At 44.2% G+C, this 21,409-nt stretch overlaps 1 protein-coding gene across 1 annotated transcript in view; it reads right to left on the reverse strand.

Moving 5' to 3' along the window:
- The window catches only part of PCSK6 (proprotein convertase subtilisin/kexin type 6), a 127,707-nt gene that overhangs the window by 99,556 nt on the left and 6,742 nt on the right, over positions 1-21,409 (reverse strand). The window contains exon 2 of the mRNA XM_070953271.1: positions 2,695-2,799. Within this exon, the coding sequence (XP_070809372.1) occupies positions 2,695-2,799 (105 nt within the window). The remainder of the gene's footprint in view (positions 1-2,694; positions 2,800-21,409) is intronic.

Consider the following 21,409-nt stretch of genomic DNA (forward strand, 5'->3'; position numbering starts at 1 on the left):
GATCTGGCCCACAGCGCCGCCCTGGAAACAGCAAAGGATTGGCCTCCTTTGCTGCACGGAAGCAAAAAGAAGGAAAGAGGGGAAGGAAGAAGGAAGGAGAATGAAGAGGGAAGGAACAAGAAGAAAAGGAAGGAAGGAAGATTATAATGAGAGTGATGGAAGGGTCTGAGGGAAGTCCTGCCTTAGCACTTGGCCACCACAGGTGCCCCCTGACACAAGTGATGTTGAGCTGGCCATGTCACTGCATTAAGTGTTTGCCAGCTGAGCTTCCATTCTAAGACCTACAGTAGCTTGCCAGAGAACTTATCTGTAGCTGAGATAAGACTGGTCTTGTGAGACATTGGACTACTGCGCATGTCTACATTCTTTATTTTCTAACTTCCTTTGTCCGTCTGTGAGATAACTGCCGGTAAAGATGTAGTTAGCTAGTTTTGTAATTTTATAATAAAATGTTTCTTAGAATATATACTTCGGGTTTTCTTTCTTTGAGAGTATACACCATGGAAAACAAGATCCATTCACCTCTAATTAATTACAGTTTCCCCACGGGGGGGACGAGGCTGATTCATGCTTCGACAGGCCACACCCACCCTGACCATGCCCACCCCAGCCCTCCAACGTCAAACACAACCCTGATACAGCCATCAATGAAATCGAGTTTGACGCCCCTGGCCTAGGGGCTGATATCAGAATGATATCAGCAGGATATCATTCTGAGCTGAATAAATGACCTGTCTGGATTTACATGGATCGAGGAGCCCATTAAATAACCAGAATAAGGAATCCTTTTGACAGGGCCGCTCTCTCAAGAACTTGGGTCTAAAAAAAGAAAACAAACACACAAAGAAGGATGACTAAGACACAAAGAGCCCAGTGCCCAAGGAAAAATTATTCAGAAATGAACTAGACAGCCTGTCTGAGAAACTGCCAGAGGGTAAAGAACAATAATATAGGGCAGGAAAAGTGGGAGGGAGACTTAGCCAAGGAGCAGGTATGTGGCAGTGGTGAAATTCAAATTTTTAAATACCGGTTCTGTGGGCGTGGCTTGGTGGGCGTGGTGGGGCTTGGTGGGCGGGGCTTGATGGGCGGGCAGGCAGGGGCAGGGGCAGGATACTGTAAAATCTCCATTCCCACCCCAATCCAGGGGAAGGATACTGTAAAATCCCCATTCCCTCCCCACTCCTGGGGGAAAGATATTGCAAAATCTCCATTCCCACCCCACTCCTGGGGGAAGGATATTGCAAAATCTCCATTCCCACTCCAGGGGAAGAATACTGCAAAATCCCCATTCCCTCCCCACTCCTGGGAGAAGGATATTCCAAAATCTCCATTCCCACCCCATTCTGGGGCCAGCCAAAGGTGGCATTTGCTGGTTCTCCAAACTACTCAAAATTTCCGCTACCAGTTCTACAGAACCTGCTGGATTTCACCCCTGGTGTGTGGGAACCTCTTCTACTGTATGGCTGGTTAGACCTCTTCCTCCAGAACAGCAGACTCAGATGCAGGAGGAGAAGAAGATAAGAAGGGCGGCCGAGGACAGCCAGTGAAAAGGAATAAGCAATATTCACCCTCTTATGAAAGATCTCAGCTGAAAAGAGCAGAGCTGAGAGACAGCACCTGTCCCCCACCCACCCACCCAATTCAGTGATAGCGTCAACAGAGAAGAAAAGGTGGAAGAGAGCCGATGAGGGGCTTTGGCTGGAGAGTGAATAGCAACTTGAAATAATGCCTCTTTGCCTCTCACGGATGATAAAAAATAATTAGCCGTGCGTGATTGCAGGCTATTTATTTATTTAATTAAATCTCAGTTACTGCCTAGACTTCACATTTTCACACAGCACGATGGTGGTTTTCCTACCCACCCATCGGTTTATTTGGATGAAGTACACGATTTGGTACACATGTTTAAGCCATAAACCTTGGTTTACAGATTACACGCATGAACGTGTATGTGGTAATTCAGAGGAGGGGAGAGGAAGAGAAATAAAGAAATGAAAGAAGGGAAGGGAAGAAAAAAGGAGAAAAGGAAAAAGAAAAGGGAAGGGAAGGGAAAAGGGAAGGGAAGGGAAGGGAAGGGAAGGGGAAAAGGAAAGGAAAAGAGGAGAGGGTAGGATAGGATAGGATAGGATGGGATAGGATAGGATAGGATAGGAGAGGAGAGGATGGGGGGGGAGGGGAGGGGAGGGGAGGGAAGGGAAGGGAAGGGAAGGGAAGGAAAGGAAAGGAAAGGAAAGGAAAGGAAAGGAAAGGAAAGGAAAGGAAAGGAAAGGAAAGGAAAGGAAAGGAAAGGAAAGGAAAGGAAAGGAAAGGAAAGGAAAGGAAAGGAAAGGAAGCTAAAACTAGCTTACATCAATAGTATTTGTCTCCTTTTCTCTGTAATTTTCTAGCCTTACAAACCATCCTTGTTTCTACTACAGACATTGATTCATAGATTGTCTTTTATTTAAGTAAAGCAGAGTCACAAACTAGGTACATTTTAGAATATCTTTCAACAATACCCAATAGAAAAACCAGGAAAATACCATACATGGAAATAAAATTAAGAGTTTACCCATCAAGTATACTATGGCCTTTCAAAGATTTTTTGTTTGTTTGTTTGTTTGTTATTTGGCTGATTTCCTTTCATTTTGGAACCTGGGGGTCACATTGGTGATGGTCTTTGTAGTAGCTGAAATTGGTAGTGGATACACATACCTTTGGATCCATTCTGAGGAAGTTGTGTGGACCTCTGCTGCTGAACGTTGATCTTTTAATGGTCTTGCTGTGATGGAAATGATAATAGTCTTCCAAGCTCCCAACCTATAACAATCAATGTATAGACACAAGTCAGGAAACAGACCAATTCAGGTGTTTGCTTTCTTCAAGCTTCAAAAGAAATCCAGTTATTTATTAGGAGCGTCATGTCGGCACGTTCCCATGTGAAGCCAGCTCTGACCCTACGTAATTTACACTCTAATTATGATCCTGTTTCCTCCCTCCCCCCAGGGTGTATCATCAATCACATTCACCCAACGGAGCAATTTCCAGGTTGTAGAGGTCACTCCCCTCCGGCTGCTGTAGGTAACCCTGAGATACAGCCTTGAGAGAGATAAGCGTGGAATGTGTATCTGTCTTTGGCTGCTGTGCCATTTCGCCGGTTTCCCATCCCCCCGGCCATGACAACTCGAGAGCAGGCCAGGGATACTTTGCAAGTTGATACAGATCTCCCAATGGAAGTATTACCAGATAGCAGGGACAAACAGCTATGCTACTGAGTGGGAATGGATGTTAGATGAAAGTTATGTTGTTCTTAACAGGAGCAACACAAAGGAATCTGTGAGCTTTTTAATTCTCCAAGAACAGAGAGTAGTTCTCAACCTGTGGTCCGTGGACCATCCATGGTGTCATTACAGGGAGTCTGCAAATTGTTAAGTCTAAGGCTTTAAATCTTGAGTTGTCTAGTGGGTTGATGATGGCCATGGTCCACAAAATGTATTTAAAAGGGGTCCATGATGGTGAAGAAAAGGTTGAGAACTACTGGTCTACACAATTAGCCATGTGAAAAAAAAATATTTTGAGCTCGAAAGAGTTGTTTCAAATTTAAAACAAGCTGATCTGACCTCATTGGATGCAACTGCTTTTTAGGGAATGGTCCAATAAGAGAGGTCGTAACCCACAGATGCACAATGGGTGGAGAAAGAGGCTGGGAAGGGAGCTCACACCAGATTTTCAGGCTGTAAAAAAGATGGCAGTACTTGCAAGTACTTTCAGACTTGCAAAATTCTGTTAATGTAGCCTTATAATAAAGTTGAATTAATTAGCTCACTGGGTTGTGTTTCCTGTCTGGTCTATCCAGGAAGGGTGACACTGGATGTATTCCAGTGCGGTTCCAACTTTTCCAGAAATGTTTCAAGCTTCAATCAGCAGTTTCCCATTTTAAACTGAATTTGAAAGGGGTCCATTTTGAGCTTGGAACATTTCTAGAACGATGGCTTCAGCACTGGAGCACTTTCTAGTGAAGTTGGAAAGTGGCCTTCAAGTTGGGACATAGTATTTCAAGTTTGAATCTTCTCAAATTCTCAGTGTTCTGTACATTATAATGCAAAAACATTTAAGCTTGAAGTGCCCCATCTGGAGTTAAATTTGAAACTGACGATTCCCATCTCCTACCGCGGGGGTCTGGAACCTTAAACATTCAAAGAGCCATTTGGACCCGTTTCCCACAGAAAAGAAAACACCGGGAGCCACAAAACCCTTCCCGTGCCTGAATATTTCTTGAGTGGCTACAAAACTAGTATATGTAGTTGAATTAAACATTCTGTTTTCTTCTGAAACTTTTCTTTTCTTGGATTTATCCATGGTTGGCCTACCAGACGTTGAAAAGCTCAACAAATCGTGTGCCGGTGGGTGTCACACATTGGCGGTTGTGACGCATATTTTGAGTGACCGGGAGCCGCAGCAGAGGGATGAAAGAGCCACATGCGGCTCCAGAGCCACAGGTTGCTGACCCCGTCCTACGCTATGTTCCAATACCATCCCAATATTTTGAGCTAAAAGCCTTAAGATTACCTTCAGCTCAGAACATTAATCTTGGAGTCAAAACGCTTCCAGCAAAGTTGGAGCAGCATTAGAACATGACCTCTTAAGATCATCTTGAACTTTAATATTTGGAATTTTTGGCACCAAAAATAAAAGAAGGGGGTGAGGGAAGACTTTAAATAATGAAAGACCTGATTAAGCATGATTGGTTGATTGTATGCCATCTACTTATTTTCGACTCCTAGACACCACATAGATTAAGCATGATTATTAGACTTATATTTAGTCATATTATATTATATTTAATATTACCTATGGTAATATTAATTTAATATATCTTAGGTGACAGGAATTTGAACTAAAATATTTATTTGGTAAAAAGATCATAAAATAAAATATGCACAATGAGATTTAATTCCTACATGGAGACAAATATAAAACTCTACCTATAGTATCTTGGCAACCATCATAAAGATTTAAAGAGAGTGATAGAAATCTAATTGTTCTCCCGTTACTAAAGGGGAAATAACCTCTGCCCGACAGAATAGATCTTAAAAGAAGAAAATATTTGTAAGCTTAGGGTTGAATTGGAGGATTCTTAGTGCTTCTGAGCAACGAAACAACCAAACTCAGAGGTCACCAAGGATTCCGCAAATAGATTTCTTTCTTCTGCAGAATCTTCACCTTTATTCTTTTATAATGCTTCATGGCAACAAAAATCAGAACACAGCAAGGTCAGTGCTGACCGCGAAAGAGCCAGGGACAGGTCACTATGCTCAATAAAGAGAAAATTTCCTCAAAGATCGGCAGTTTGGAAATTCATTTATTTTGAGATAGCATCAAAACCTGACAGATGGTCAGCACTGACCTTTGCCCCCCAAGCCCTCCCTTTCCAATCCCCAATTCTCTGCGTCTCATTGGCTATCTTCCAAGCCACTCTCCTCATCCCATCTCTGTCAGATCACAGGAATGTGTCCCCTCCTCCCATCTCCAAGGAAACAGAATCTTCAAAGGAATTAAGTAGGCAAAAGTTCAAGCTTCTCCTCTCCTATTCATATGTCAGCACTGGAATGCTGACATCATACAAGCTGGGTGGATACGACCTCGTAGACGACCCTCACTCTGTCAAGGACCTAGGAGTACTCATCTCAAACAATCTAAGCCCCAGAGCTCACTGTAACAGCATGGCCAAAAAGGCACTAAGAATTGTTAACCTAATTTTGCGAAGCTTCTTCTCCAGTAACATCATACTACAAACTAGGGCATATAAAACCTTTGCCAGACCAGTTCTCGAATACAGCTCGTCTGCCTGGAATCAGCACTGTATATCTGACATTAATACAATTGAGCGAGTCCAGAGATATTTCACGAGAAGAGTCCTCCACTCCCCTACTCACAACAGAATCCCTTATGCTACCAGGCTTGAAATTTTGGGCTTGGACAACCTAGAACTACGCCGCCTACGGTCTGACCTAAGTGTAGTACACAAAATTGTCTGCTACAATGTCCTACCTGTCAATGATTTCTTCAGCTTCAGCCTCAATAATACATGGGCAAACAATATATACAAACTCAAGGTAAACCGCTCCAAAATCAATTGCAAAAAATATGACTTCGGCAATAGTGGTCAACGCCTGGAATGCTCTACCCGACTCTGTTGTTACATCCTCAAACCCTCACAGCTTCAACCTTAAACTGTCTACCATGGACCTCACACCATTCCTAAGAGGTCCGTAAAGGGAGCGTGCATAACCGCACCATCGTGCCTATCGTCCCTGTTCTACTGTCCCCATTTACTTGTACTCATTATTCCTTGTTCATGTCCATGTTATACTTATACCATAAGTGTACCATACTTATCCTGTACATGTTCGACAAATTAAATAAATAAATAAATGTTCCTTTCACCCATTTTTTTTCACCGAGTTGAAAGTGCAGGAGGTGAGGAAGTAATGCAGAACATCTACTCCGTCAAGAGATGTCCCATCACCTTCATGCCTTCATTCAGGAGAAGCCCCATCATCTAAAGTTGAGCTTCTTCAACAACCTGTGCTTGCCATATATTAGTTGTTTAAACTTTGGTGTTGAGCGTTGAGAATACTTAAAATGTGGGTTTGCAGCTCAAGAATCTCTGTGAGTCACATAGAATCCAGAGGTATTGACAGAAGCGCCTCATAACAAGTCGCTAAGAGCCAACATTTTATTTGGAAGCATTTCTAATGGCCTAATTTTTCAATCGCCAAGGAACTCTGGAGAATGAGCTATTTTCTCTGTGGGCACTTCTGTCCCACAGGCAGGATTACCTGCCCCAGCTTGACTGCACATTCACATCTGCAGAGCTTCAACAGATCAGTTCTGCTACCGCTTTTAAGTTAATCTCCTCGGATTGTCTAGAACTGAGTCCCGCTGGAACCAAGATAGAGAGGTGCACGGTCCATCTGTCTAATCTTCTGGTTAAAGGCTTATGTGAATAGAAAAACTGAATATTTTAGCCTCTTACTAGAAGAATGAGCCAACTGAAATGGAAAAAAAGGAAAAAAAGGTAATTCCGCATTCGAGACAACGAAGTTAACCTTTGTTGTACCTCAGCTGTTTTTGCAACAAAATCTGCTTTGGCTGAAAAATGGCTATCAAAGTTATAAAGCAGGCAAGACCTTGGAATCAAAACGCTCAGAAAAATCGTCTTCCCCCTAACAGGTGCACCCACCTGAGAAGCAGCTAAAGGCCATGATTATTTTGCTGGTGCTGTAAGGATATGTACACCTATTCCAAGAAAATGGGCTGCAATAAGCAATCAACCCATCACTTGTAACAATAGCACTAGCAAGAGACTTATATACCGCTTTACAATGCTTTACAGCCCTCTCTAAGCAGTTTATAGAGTCAGCCTCTTGCCCCCAACAATCTGGGTCCTCATTTTACCCACCTCGGAAGGATGGAAGGCTGAGTCAACCTTGAGCCTGGTGAGATTTGAACTGCCAAATCGCAGGCAGCCGGCAGGTAGCAGAAGTAGCCTGCAGTACTGCACTCTAACCACTGAGCCACCATGGCTCATGTAGAAACATTCATGTTCCCCGGGCGAACAATTGCAAAGGCAATCACTGGAAGCCTGCAGATTATTTAAGGTTGAAATATTGTCATCGCAATTCCAAAAGTGCTTTTTCCAATTGGACTTTCTTGGGGGTTTTTTTTTTCCCCTTTGAAAATGTTTCAGCTTTCATCCTAGAACACGGGTCTGCAACCTTAAACACTCAAAGAGCCATTTGGACCCGTTTCCCACAGAAAAGAAAACACCGGGAGCCACAAAACCCTTCTCGTGCCTGACTATTTCTTGAGCGGCCACAAAACTAGCATATGTAGTTGAATTAAACGTTCTGTTTTCTTCTGAAACTTTTCTTTTCTTGGATTTATCCATGGTTGGCCTACTGGGGGTTGAAAAGCTCATGTGTGCCGGCAAGTGTCACACATTGGCAGCTGTGAGTGATATTTTGAGTGACAGGGAGCCGCAGCAAAGGGGTAAAAGAGCCACATGCGGCTCCAGAGCCGCAGGTTGCTGACCCCTGTCCTAGAAGCTTGGAAGAACTGAGAACTGAAGAAGCTTCTTGGATGATAAGTGAAACATTTTCAAAGAAAGAAAACCCAGGAAAGTCCAGTTGCTTTTTCGGTGGGAAAAAAGCACCTTTGGGACAACCATGACCTGGATGATTGAGAATCTCCATAGACAAATGTCATCACAACTTTATGTGATGGAGGGAAGTGGAGAAAAGGACAAGACCCCAACGTTGGTCAAGTTAAAAATCTCTACCAAATCCATAAAGTTCTGTAGAACCAATCCAGGGTTGGTCAAGTTAGAAATCTAACCAAACCCACAAAGTTCTGTAGAGTTGAGCACCCTAGAAAAGGCTTAATTGTCTTGATCCCCTCAAACTGCAGTGTTATATACATTTCCCCAGGAAATAGGTCTCATTGAAAACCATGAACCTTAAATTTGACTGAAGGTGTATCAGACTGCATTATAGAACTCTTTATGATTTATTTATTTGCCAGATTTATATCCTGCCTTTCCTTGGGAAGCTCAAGGCAGCAACCATAGAAATCCTTCTTCCAATTTTTCTGCACCACCACTGAAAGAGAGTGACTAGCCTAAAGTCACTGAGTAGGTTTCTGAATAAATCAGTGTTGGAATAAATACACCATTCATAGAAAAGGAAAACAGACATTTCATTTTTTTTTATAATGGATGTATATGTCACAACAGGTTTCACCTTCATATACTCCTATGGGCAGGAGGAGGTAGAGAATTACATAATGCATGAAAGTACCATTTATTTAGCCATTATAAATCACAAATGATACACAACACACGAAGCCACAAACCAAGGTTTCGTAGAAGCTTCCTGTAGCATGCTAAGCAAAACCTAAAGCAAACCAAGTTAGCACGATGGGCAAACACAATCATGTTGAGGTTTATAGCATCCTGGAACAAAGACAGTCGGGGAAATGCTTTAAAACTGGGATCTCCAACCTTGGCAATTTTAAGACTTGTGGACTTCAACTCCCAGAAGGTTCTTTGGTAGCTTTGCTGGCTGAGGAATTCTGGGAGTTGTAGTCCATGAGTCTTAAAGTTGCCAAGGTTGGAGACGCTTGCTTTAAAACACAGGTGTGTTGGATGCTTATCCTATGATTGGGTAGATAATATATAGAAAACTATGTTCTGTAACTTTAACTGCTACAAAGATGACTAATTGGCTGTGCTAAGCAGACATATAAAGGAAGGCAGGAAGTTCGTTCACTTCTGCTCTTGCTCCTGCTCCTGCTATTGAAGGTTGAACTGCTGAAGGAACTGTGTCTGTGTTTGAAGAGAACTGGAATTGTAAGCAAACTATGTTTTGTGTTAAACCGTGATTGTTTGAAGAAGTTGTTTTGAGAAGCCAAGTTTGTTTTTTACTACAAGTAAAGACTGTTTATTTTTCTTTAAACGTTCTGAGTCTGTGACTATCTGTGTGTTTTGCTAAGCATCGTATCTATTCGCTATCTGGTCCGTTGCACTACTTTGCAGAGGGCAGTTTTACCCTCAACAAGGTGCACACAAACCTTCAGGGGACTAGGGGAGACATGACAGCAGTGTTCCAATATTTGAGGGGCTCCTATAAAGACGAGGGGGTCAAACTATTTTCCAATGGATGGAAAATAATCAAGGAGAGAAGCAACCTAGAACTAAGTAGAAATTCCCTATTACAAAGTGTGGAACAGGTTTTATACCTGGCTAGAAAATAGAAATCAAATTAAGAAATAAGAATATAAACTGAAATTCGGTATTAATACACTGGATATAAATATAGGTAACAATCCTGCTTACAAAAATGTTAATTATCGGCATACAAAAATAAGAGAAGGATTAGGAAGGTGGAATTTAGACGGAAAGACAAATGTCAATGCAGGAAGTTGTAAAATTGTATATAAATGTTGTTAGTTTTGTATTTTAGCATTTGATGTATGTGTATGTTCTTGTTTTTTCCCTTTTGTATTTCTTTAGTTATTGTGTTTTTGATTTTAAAATGTACAATACCTAATAAAAACTATTATTATTTTTTTTAAAAAAAGGAAATTCCCTAACGGTGAGAGCAATCAACCAATGGAATAGCTTGCCTTCAGACATTGTGGGTGCTGCATCACTGGAGGCTTTCAAGAAGAGACTGGACAACATTTGTCTGAAATGGTATAGGTTCTCCTGTTCTAGCAGTGAGTTAGACTAGAAGACCTATAACAGTGATGGCTAACCTTTTTGCCGTCGCGTGCCAAAAGTGGGGGGAGCGCGGGGGAAGTCATGCGTGCACGTGCTCATACCCATAATTCAATGCGCCCTGCCCCCAATGCATGCGCACATGACCCCCCCCGAAGGGTGAAAACAGCTCCCCCCCCATGCCCTCTGGAGGCTGGAAACAGCTGGTTTCCCGACTTCCAGTCCCACCGGAACTGAGCTAGGGCAACGCTCACGTGCCCACTGATATGGCTCTGTGTGCCACCTGTGGCACACGTGCCATAGGTTCGCCATCACGGACCTATAACATCCCTTCCAACTGTTATTATTCTATGTTCTATGCCAGTGATGGCTAACCTTTTTGCCGTCGTGTGCCAAAAACGGCGGGAGAGGGGGGTCGCGGGTATGTGTGCCCATATCCATAATTCAATGCGCCCTGCCCTCCTGCGCATGCATGCACATGTGACCCCCTCCCATGCTCCCCCCTGCTTTTGGCATGTGATTGCCCGGTGGGCCCGGTAGGCCTGGGTTTTTTTTGCCCTCCCCAGGCTCCAGAGGCTTTCTAGGAGCCTGGGGAGGGCAAAAACAGCCTTCCCCATCCCCTCGGAGGCCCTCCAGAGGCCGGAAACAGCCCATTTCCCAACTTCCGGTGGGACCAGAAGGCCTGAAAATCAGTTGGCTGGTGTGTGCATGCGCGCTGGAGCTGTGCTAGGGCAACACTCGCGTGCCCACCAATATGGCTCCGCGTGCCATCTGTGGCACGCATGCCATAGGTTCGCCATCACAGTTTTATGCTTTCACTTGCTTCCAATTCCTACAGGACACTAGTCATTACCAGCCTGGTATCTTCCAGATGTTTTGGACCACACATCCTCTCTCTCTCAGTCAATTTGGTGCAATCGAGGGGATTAAGCTAACAAAATTACATTCTATTTCTGAAGCAGTTCAATTCCACTAATACCTGAATGAGAAACTGATTGTCGCTCCCTTGTGGATAATGAGATGTCGGAATGCTAGTAATGAGAAGAATTAGAATCCAACATATCAGCTCAAACATATTTGTTTAACCACGGTTTACTGAATAAATGGGAGTGGGTTACATCTGCCCAACACATTTCAATGTTGTGCAGCATGCAAATCCTAACATATAACACCCCAATTTGGCTGAAGGAGTGGAGGAGATAAGACACACAACATTGGGTTGTGTTTTTTTTTTTCCTTTGTCTTTTAAGATCCCGTGCGTAATTGAAAAGTAGAACTCTGTTTCTCCATCAAAGTTGTTTTAAGTTTGGAGTTTGTCTTTAAAAAAAAAAAAAAAAAAAGTGCAGATGGAATATAATTGTAATCCTCCCAGACCATTCAGCAGAGTGCCAGGAGCAAGTTTGATTCTTGCTTAGTTGCTCCCTTCCCAGGAGGTAAAGGTTATAAATAAGCAGAGAAATACACATCTATATTTAGCCTGCGGAATAGTGTCTAGCACACTCTAAAAAGCAAAACCCCCCAAATGAATTATGGAAAACAAAATGTCAATGCTTCCATTCATGCAACTGAACCGTAAACCGACCAACCACATTTTAACCTAACACGTCGTGCAATTCTTAAACTACAGAAGACGGTTGGTCCGTAATTCAGTATGTTGCAAGAATCTGAAAAACGCGTTCAAAAAAAAAAAAAAAAGTTCAATGAAAGCCAAGCAACTATGTGGGAGAGCTTTAACCCTGGGCCTTTTCTGTTTCAACCTGGGCTGAATCAGCTGCCACATCAGCTGTTTGCACTAGAAGAAAAGCACGCTTCAGCTTGTACAAGTGGGTCAATTCCTTCCAGAGCAACTGAGAAGGTGCTTGGTCTGCATCTAACCCACATTCCAAAATAGATGGGGAAATGGTGTCCCCATTGTAACGAGCTTTGAAAATCCATTCAACGCACGGTTAATGTAAAGAAGAGGACAGCGTGAGCATCTCTTAAGCCTTGCGACAAACGAAGTTTTTGTTTGGAGGAATGTCCCACCTAAGGACCACTTGAAGGAACCATCAAGCATCGGAAACCTAATGTCAGGCGTGCCTCCGTTCAAAACCCAAGAAAGGAAACCCTCGACTCCATGTCTGTAAAGAAGAGGTACTTTTACTGAGTTTGAAACGATAGCAACGAAAGAAAAGCAAGATCTGAAGCAAAAGGCGCGAAAGTTACATATTGAAAGTAACCCCAAATCTCTCCCCCCAAGGACCCAGGTTGAACATCCAATCCCTAACCCAATGGGTGTCATGTGGGCCACATCTTCAGGTGTTTTCGCCCATCTGGTATTCCGGGATGGTTGACCTTGACTCGGTATAAACAAGTTCATTCAGTTGCGCAGTAGATCATGGGAGTAATCCTCCCTTCTCGTTCACACAGGGCATCTCTCTCCAGCTCACATCCCCCCACCCAAATGCCAATCTCCCCCCCATTACTGTGGCAGCCGATAGCAAGTAAGCAAGCATCATAGAGGCTGACACTGAACTATTCAGAGTTAGCACCCTAAGAGCAAACAGAACATCTGGAGAGCACCTGGTCATAACCTCATGATTGCATGCAAATGGCCCCTGGTTCTAAGTTTGCATTTTGGGTAGAAATTAAACGATGAAAACTTTTAGGTAAAACCGTGTTTGTCTGGGGTTCTGTGGGCAGTCAATGGAGCTCTCCACAAAGTCCTAGAACTGTGATGGCGAACCTATGGCCTACGTGTGCCACAGGTGGCACACAGAGCCATATTGGTGGGCAGGCAAGCGTTGCCCTAGCTCAGCTCCAGCACGCATGCGCGCGCCGGCCAGCTGATTTTTGGGCCTTCTGGGCCTAACGGAAGTCGGCAAACAGGCTGTTTCTGGCCTCCGGAGGGCCTCCGGGAAGGTGGGGAAGGCTGTTTTTGCCCTCCTCAGACTCCTAAAAAGCCTCTGGAGCCCGGGGAGGGCAAAGAAATGGGCCTACCGTGCCCACTGTGCCATCACATGCCAAAAGCGGGGGGAGCATGGGGGGGTTCGCGCAGGGTGGCGGGGGGGCAGGGTGCATAGAATTATGGGTGTGGGCATGCACGAGCGCGATCACCCACGCTCCTCCAGCTTTTGGCACGCGACGGCAAAAAAATTAGCCATCCCTATCCTAGAAGATCCCAACGGATGTTCAAGCAGTTGCGGTTAAATTAGCTCCCCAATGTTTTTAATTCCTTGACTTGTTAGCTCTCAGAAGCTTCTCCTTGTTAGTTCTCCCATCTCTACTCCCATCTGCTTTGTTAGGATGTTAGCTACCCTCGGCTTTTGATTGATTTTTTCCCATATCCTGCTCAGCAATCTTTCAATTCCAAATGAAGCAGTATATTAAGGGAACCAGATTTGTGGTGTTGTTGTTTAAAATGTCTAAAATGACTAATGGGCACCACGCAACTCACAGGCCGTCTTTTCGCCATGCCGGTTGCACGGGCCTGCCACAAACTGTATCTGGGAATCTGCAAAATGAAATGTTTACATCTCCTCCGGAAAAAAAAAAACAACAATTGGGCAGAGTCAGAACTTAAGCGGTTGGCTTAGAATAAATTAAGCCAAAAGCTAGCTAACCGCACAACTGTCCAGCCAAGTAATGTGCAGCTTCTATTTTAATCTGAGATGGAAAGAAGGTTTAGTTTTAGTAGCAAAGCATTTTAAAGGAATGGTGAGTAACGGGTTGGCTATTGGTCATGGAGGAAGGCAGTTTCTTTCTTAACCTTCCTGGGAAGTTCCTGGTGCAGCAGTCCAGCCTTGTAACCCCAGTTGTACACTTCACACACAACCCCAGTAATACACACAATTATTGTTCTTCCTTTGCTGCTTTGCCTTTTGGCTTGCTCCTGTGTTTCAGGAGACAAGCAACATCCCTCCCTTTTCCAACTTGTCTCAGCAGGTTGAAGAAAGTCATGTCTACCCCAACCCAAGGCCACAGAAGTCAGTGTTAGAAGTTCTGTGAGATGACACTGCACCTGTAATTGACATAACCTGTTTTTGCTTCGCGCAGGTTGAGTTTCATGCTTCATGAGCCGAGGTGGCGCAGTGGTTAGTGTGCAGTACTGCAGGCTACTTCAGCTGACTGCTAGTTGCAGTTTGGCAGTTCAAATCTCACCAGACTTAAAGTTGACTCAGTCTTCCATCCTTCCAAGGTGAGGACCCGGATTGTTGGGGGCAATGTGCTGACTCTGTAAACTGCTTAGAGAGGGCTGTAAAGCACTGTGAAGCGGTATATAAGTCTAAGTGCTCTTCCTTCCTTCCTTCCTTCCTTCCTTCCTTCCTTCCTTCCTTCCTTCCCTCCCTCCCTCCCTCCCTCCCTCCCTCCCAGTGGTTAGAATGCAGTATTGCAGGCTAATTCTGCTGACTGCCAGCAATTCTATTCTCAATTCTGACTGGCTCAAGGTTGACTCAGCCTTCCATCCTTCTGAGGTGGGTAAAATGAGGACCCAGATTGTTAGGGGCAAGAGGCTGACTCTGTAAACCGCTTAGAGAGGGAGGTAAAGCTCTATGAAGTGGTATATATGTCTAGGTGCTATTGCTATGTAAAACATTATGAAGTGGTATATAAGGCTAAGTGCTATTGCTATTGCAAGCTAACTCTGCCTACCACCAGCAGTTTGATCCTGATCGCTCAAGGTGATTTACTCACCTTCCGAGGTGAGTAAAATGAGGACTCAGATTGCTGGGGGCAAGAGGCTTACTCTGTAAACTGCTCAGAGAGGGCTGTAAAAGCACTATGAAGCGGTATATAAGTCTAAGTGCTATTGCTATTTATTTATGGGAAGTCTGAGTGTATGCATGTATCAGTAAATCCCTCTCTAGTTTGACATCAGGAATGAATTATCATATTTTTTTTTATCCAACATATATTACTATTTGTGTGTACATACAACCCATATGAGCCAGTTTTTTTTAAAATGCCTCTTCCTTGTCTGTTTTGTTACTAATTTATTTCTGCGGTATTACCTTCCTGATCCCCCGCTGAGAGAGTTTACATTTTCCGGTCTTTATTATGTTCATTTAGTTCTAAACTCTAAATCTAGTTCTAATCTGCAATCCCCGGGGTCTTCATTTTTTTTTAGTATAAATTAAATTCATAAACAATCAAGGCAAAGGGAAGCGTTCCCCATTCCCTACCACCCGCAAAGAGATGTGCGGTTCTCTGTATTTGTCACCGCTAAATTCTACATGCAAGAATGAAAATGCATCACTAACAAACGAAAGAAGAAAAAAAAGGGCAAGAAAATAAGCAGCTGGAGAGGCCCGAAGAGGAGGGAAAAAAATGTGAAGGCCAAAGAAAAAAAAGACACAGCATCACAGAAACAAGATTTTCCTGCAAGCGCAGATGTCTGCAACAGGGCCCTGTTTTAACAAACAGATGAAGAACTCATTCAAGGAAGGCTTTCTACAACATTGAGGGAAAGCATGTGAGAAACCCAGCTGGAATTATTTCCAAACTCTGCTTGGAATCTTCTCTCCCTACCACCACGCCTATTGTTTTCAATCACTTCAGCTGGTTGTTAGTCTAACTCGGGCGTCAGCAACCTGTGGCTCTGGAGCTGCATGCGGCTCTTTGGGCCCTCTGCTGTGGTTCCCTGTCCCGTCACTGGCTGGCCCCGCCCCTCGCCCTCCCCTCCCAGTCACTCCTTGCCTGGCCTTGGAAATCCGAGAGATACAGAGAGGGGAGAGAGACATAGATACAGAGAGAGAGATAAAAGGGGAGACAGGGGGGAGAGAGAGGAAGAGGGGGAGAGAGAGAGATACAGAGAGAGAGGGGGAGACAGAGGGGGGAGAGAGAGGAAGAGGGGGAGAGAGAGAGATACACAGAGAGAGGGGAAGATAGAGAGGGGGAGAGAGAGATACAGAGAGAGAGGGGGAGACAGAGGGGGGGAGATAGAGGAAGTGGGGGAGAGAGATACACAGAGAGAGGGGAAGAAAGAGAGGGGGATACAGAGAGAGGGGGGGAGACAGAGGGGGTAGAGAGGAAGAGGGGGAGAGAAAGACATACAGAGAGGGAAAGAGAGGGGGGAGAGAGAGGGGGAGAGAGAGACATACAGAGAGAAAGAGATACAGAGAGGGGGGACAGAGGGGGGAGAGAGAGAGGAAAAGGGGGAGAGACAGAGATACAGAGAGGGGAAGATAGAGAGGGGAGGGGGGAGAGACATACAGAGAGAGAGAGATACAGAGAGAGGGGGGACAGAGGGGGGAGATAGAGGGGAAGAGAGAGAGATACAAAGAGAGGGGAAGAGAGAGGGGGGAGAGAGATACAGAGAAAGGGAGAGAGAGAGAGAGAGACATAGAGAGATCTAGAGAGAGAAGGGGAGAGAGAGGGAGAAAGAGAGAAAAGGGTTTTGTGGTTCCCGGTGTTTTTTAACAACCGGTTCTCTGCCCTAATGACTGGCTGGATAGGCATGGCTAGGGGGTCATGTGACTGGGTGGGAGTGAGTGACGTGGAGTTGATCATGCCTAGCCAGGTTTTGTGGCTCCTGGAGTTTTTTTTTTTTTCTGTGGGAAACGGGTCCAAATGGCTCTTTGAGTGTTTAAGGTTGCAGACCCCTGGTCTAATTAATAGCCCATTTAGCCCAGGTTTATCTAATCTGGCAGGAGATTAAAACTGCATCGCCAAAGGGCTGCAGAGCGAGCATGCTCCAAGCTTTTCTGTTACAAATGAGCTTGGATCGTTTTTCGTGTGGTTGGTTGTAGCATATTATGGCACGTGAACCCAAGCCGTGAGACTTATGACACAAATCAGGGGTTTTTTTTAAAAAAAAAAAATCATGGTGCAATTCAGGTTTGTTTAGTCTCTAGGCCCGTGATGGCGAACCTATGGCACGTGTGCCACAGGTGGCATGCGGAATCATATCGCCTGGCACGCCAGCTCAGGTCCGGCATGCACATGCTGGTTTTCGGGCCTTCTGGGCCCACCAGAAGTAGGAAAATAGGCTGTTTCCTGCCTCTAGAGGGTCCGGGCAGTGGGGAAGACCTGTTTTCCTTTCTTACCTGGCTCCAAATCCTCTCTATGCATCTGGGGAGGGTGAAAACAGGCTTCCCCACCGCCTCGGAGGTCTGAAACGGCCCATTTCCCAATTTCCGTTTGGACAGGAAGTGACTTTTTTTGCTGTCCCCAGCCTCCAGAGCCTCTCTAGGAGTCTCCGGAGGGCCTCCGAGGGCCTCTGAAGGGGTGGGGAAGGCTGTTTTCACCCTCCCCAGATGCATAGAGAGGATCTGGAGCCAGAAATAAAAATGGGCCTACCGGGCCATTGTGTGCCAGGAGCAGGGGGGGCGCATGCGCGGGACAGGGTGCATAGAATTATGGGTGTGGGCACGCACGCGTGTGAACCTCCTCTGCCCCCCCCTTCCTGGCACGCGATGGCAAAATAGTTAGCCATCACTGCTCTAGGCAGTCTCCAAATGTATAATTTTAAGTACCAGAATTCATAGCAATGGATGTTTGCAATGGAATTTGGGAAGTTAAAGTCCAGGTTTATGGTGGCCATCTTGAGGAAATCTGTCTGAGAAAGCTGCATGATCCAGTTCTTATTTTCTCTTTTTTGAATAGGTTATCCAGTTTTCCCCATGGTTGCCTTCCAGAGATGCCATATCTTAACTAATGATCCATAGCAAGCATGGCCAAAGTGATGGGAATTGCAGTTCATGGAATGGGATGCAATGGAATGCAATGGAATGCAGTGGAATAGAATAGTTCTTTATTGGCCAAGTGTGATGAGACACACAAGGAATTTGTTTCCGGTGCGTAAACTCTCAGTGTACAATAGTGATAAGCAACAAAGTTATAGTCATAAGAAGATAAGGAGATAGGGAATTTGAGAATAATGATCATAATACTGCCTTTTTAGATAGTTTGACAGTGTTGTGGGAATTAGTTGCTTAGCAGAGTGATGGCATGGGAGGTCTTTGTGTTTAGATGTTCTGGTGTGCAATGCTCCATAGCATTGTTTTGAGGGTAGAAGTTGAAACTGTTTATCTAAAGGGAATTGAGTCAAGGCAGGTCAGTGTAGAGCATATCCTCTTCTCCAAGGCCAGTCCAATCACTCAACAAATGAACACCTGTCCCATTCACTAGCATGGTCAGGAACCTAATTAGAAACCAGCAGGCCATTGAATTCCAGACCTCCCTTGGTCCAGTCCCTCTCTCTCAGTTCAGTCTACCTCCCAGGAACGTTATTGTGGGGGAAATGGGAAGAACATTGTGTATGCTACCTTGATACAAAACCAAAGACAAGATATAAATTTTCATCATGAATATCACCATCATCCCAGAGCAGCAAGATTTTTTGCTGCTTGTATTATCCTAGCTAATAATAAATAAATAATACATTTATTTAACGATAAATAAATAATACTTCTAATCCACTCTGAAGACATGCAACAATAACAAAGGGCACTACTCCAAATTTCCAACCAAAAAACCAGTTAATATAATCAGCCATATAATCAGTTGGCCATGCCAATATTCATTTGCAAAAAAACAGGACAGATAGCATCAACGGAGTTAACGCCAGATGCTCCAAAATTGTTACGGCTTCGCATATGTGCCAAAGTTCTATTTTTTCGCCTCTGCCTACAAACCATGTTTCAATGCCCCCAAGCCATCAAATCAGTGGGGCTGGGCTCAGGCTGTTTACATCTGGAATGGAAGATGTGTTCTTTCCTCTGTGTAACACCATGGAAGAGTACAGGCTGCTCCATTCCATGGAAATGGGGGCCTTGCCAACTCCACCCAAATATATGCTCCCTGCCAGAAGGCTGAGGATGTCATCTATTACTCCTTCCCGCTACAATGTCCTACCTGTCAATGACTACTTCAGCTTCAACCGCAACAATATACAATAGATACAAACTCAAGGTAAACCGCTCCAAACTCAATTGCAGAAAATATGACTTCAGCAACAGAGTGGTCAATGCCTGGAATGTACTACCTGACTCTGTGGTTTCTTCCCCAAACCCCCACAACTTTAACCTTAGACTGGCTACTATTGACCTCACTCCATTCCTAAGAGGCCTGTAAGGGGCGTGCATAAGTGCACCAGCTTGCCTACCGTCTCTGTCCTACTGTCCCCTTTTATTCATATCCATTTCATGTATTAATAACCATGTTCATACTTATACCTGTTATCTAATACATGCTTGACAAATAAAATAAATACACAAATAAAAATAAAATAAATCATCTCGAAAGTTGTACAATTCCATCGCTTATTTCCGCAGGAACAGTAAAGGCAGATAACACGAGATGGTTACGAATAAATGGGGGCATTAGGACACATTACTAACACATTGAGTCCAAAGTAACAAACCATACTTTTTAGCCTAGTACATTGTGTGACCCAGTCTTCAAGCAGTGCTTCCTGTTGTGGTCCACCAGCAGCCTGCAGAGCTGGCAGCAGAGTCGGACAGTGAGGACCATGGGCCAGTCCTGGAGTCTGGGGAAGGCCTGGACAAGGGCTCTGCGTCAGAGGCAGATATGGGGCCAGAGCCATGTGGGAGTGATGCACGGACTCCGGAGCCTCCAGAGGCAGACAGCAGAGAGGCAGAGGAACAGGAGGAACCTGTTCCTAGTGCGCGCACGTGCAGAGCTTCCAGAAGGCAAGAGCAGCTAAAGTAAAAGGGACAACTCTGGAGTAAGGCCAGGAGATGATTGGCCCCTCCCATAAGGCTTAAAAGAGCAGCAAAGACTCTTGGGCTCTTTGTAGGAAAGCAATGTTGCTAAATTGTTTCCAGTTGGCATTTCTTATTTCTGAACTTCTGGGGCTTTGCCAAGAAAGGCCTTTGACAGGGTGTCAAAGAAGATAAAGGTTTGTGATAAACCCGAAGGACTTTTTCTAAAGGACTTGTTTTGGAATTAATTTGGACTAAGCTGGGAATGAAGTAATTCTCGACTGTTATAATAAAATAGTTTTGTTTGAGAACTAATTGTGTCACTAAGTGAGCCTAAGTCATAACACTTCCTGGGAAAACTCTGATTCTACTTATTTAACTAATCGATGTTACAACCACCTCTTAAGAGGTTGGTCTGCAATGCTTTGTAAAAGAAAGCTACACTGTGTTTGCCTAAATTGTGCTTCATTCTGTTGCACAAATCCCGTTGCATGATTCATTTTTGGTTCAGCGGATTGTGTGAATTCAGCTTACCATGGGTTTCCATAGCCTTAGACCATAGCGATTGATTCCACGACATTTATCAATGTCAGTCCATTCAAGTCTTCCCTATTTTGCCCCCAGGCATATTAAATATTAAACATCAGAGCTTGTTGGCTTAACTACATACTGAAAAGAGGACCGAAATCTAGAAGTTAAGTCAGAATTTATCGCTGGTCCTTTTAGCACCCAGACAAATTGCCCTGCTACCAAGAGAGAGAGAGAGAAGCAGCGGACCAAGAAACAGTCCTGAGCCAGCACAGAAAGCAATATGCAAGGATTAAAAAAAAATAATCAAAAACTTCTTTGCAGCTGAAGAACACAGGAATAAAAAAAAAAAGAGAGAGAGAGAGAAAGACCGCAGGACATCCTCAGAGAATCATAGTTCAGCAGAGGTCATCGTAATGAAAACTCAAAAGAAACGCTGGAAAGAGGTTTTTTTTTTTAAAGCCAAGAACGGACACGGAGGTTTTGACCAATATGAACTGCAGTCCATTGACACACGCAGACAAAATGTCAAGCTTCAGCCCCACAGAGAGAATTGTACTGTTCAGGCAACCTCCGCCCCAAAAAATTCTGGTAAATATTATTTTTTTAAGAAAGGGGGAAGCCATAACCAACTGCTGTATTTTAAGAAAAAGCAGAAAAGTATTTAACATCTGTGGCATATCTTTTTTTCCTTCCGCCCCACATAAGAGATAACCTGGCCCTTTCTGAGCAGATGTTCTCTACTTGTTTTTTTTGCAACTATTCGTTTTGCTTTCATGTTGTGCCTTATGGATTATGTATGAACTCTCTCACACACACACGCCCACTCTCTCTCTCTCTCTCTCTCTCTCTCTCTCTCTCTCTCTCTCTCTCTCTCTTACACAGGAGAGAATTTTCTGCAAAGCATCAGAAGCACCTTGTGTCATTACTATTGGTCCAAAGATTTGCAATGCAGCCAAAGGTTCCATTTAACTCA

Source organism: Pituophis catenifer, unplaced genomic scaffold (assembly GCF_029215685.1).
Source record: "Pituophis catenifer annectens isolate HBS135680 unplaced genomic scaffold, rPitCat1.0.hap2 SCAF_14, whole genome shotgun sequence".
Taxonomy (NCBI): Eukaryota; Metazoa; Chordata; class Lepidosauria; order Squamata; family Colubridae; genus Pituophis; species Pituophis catenifer.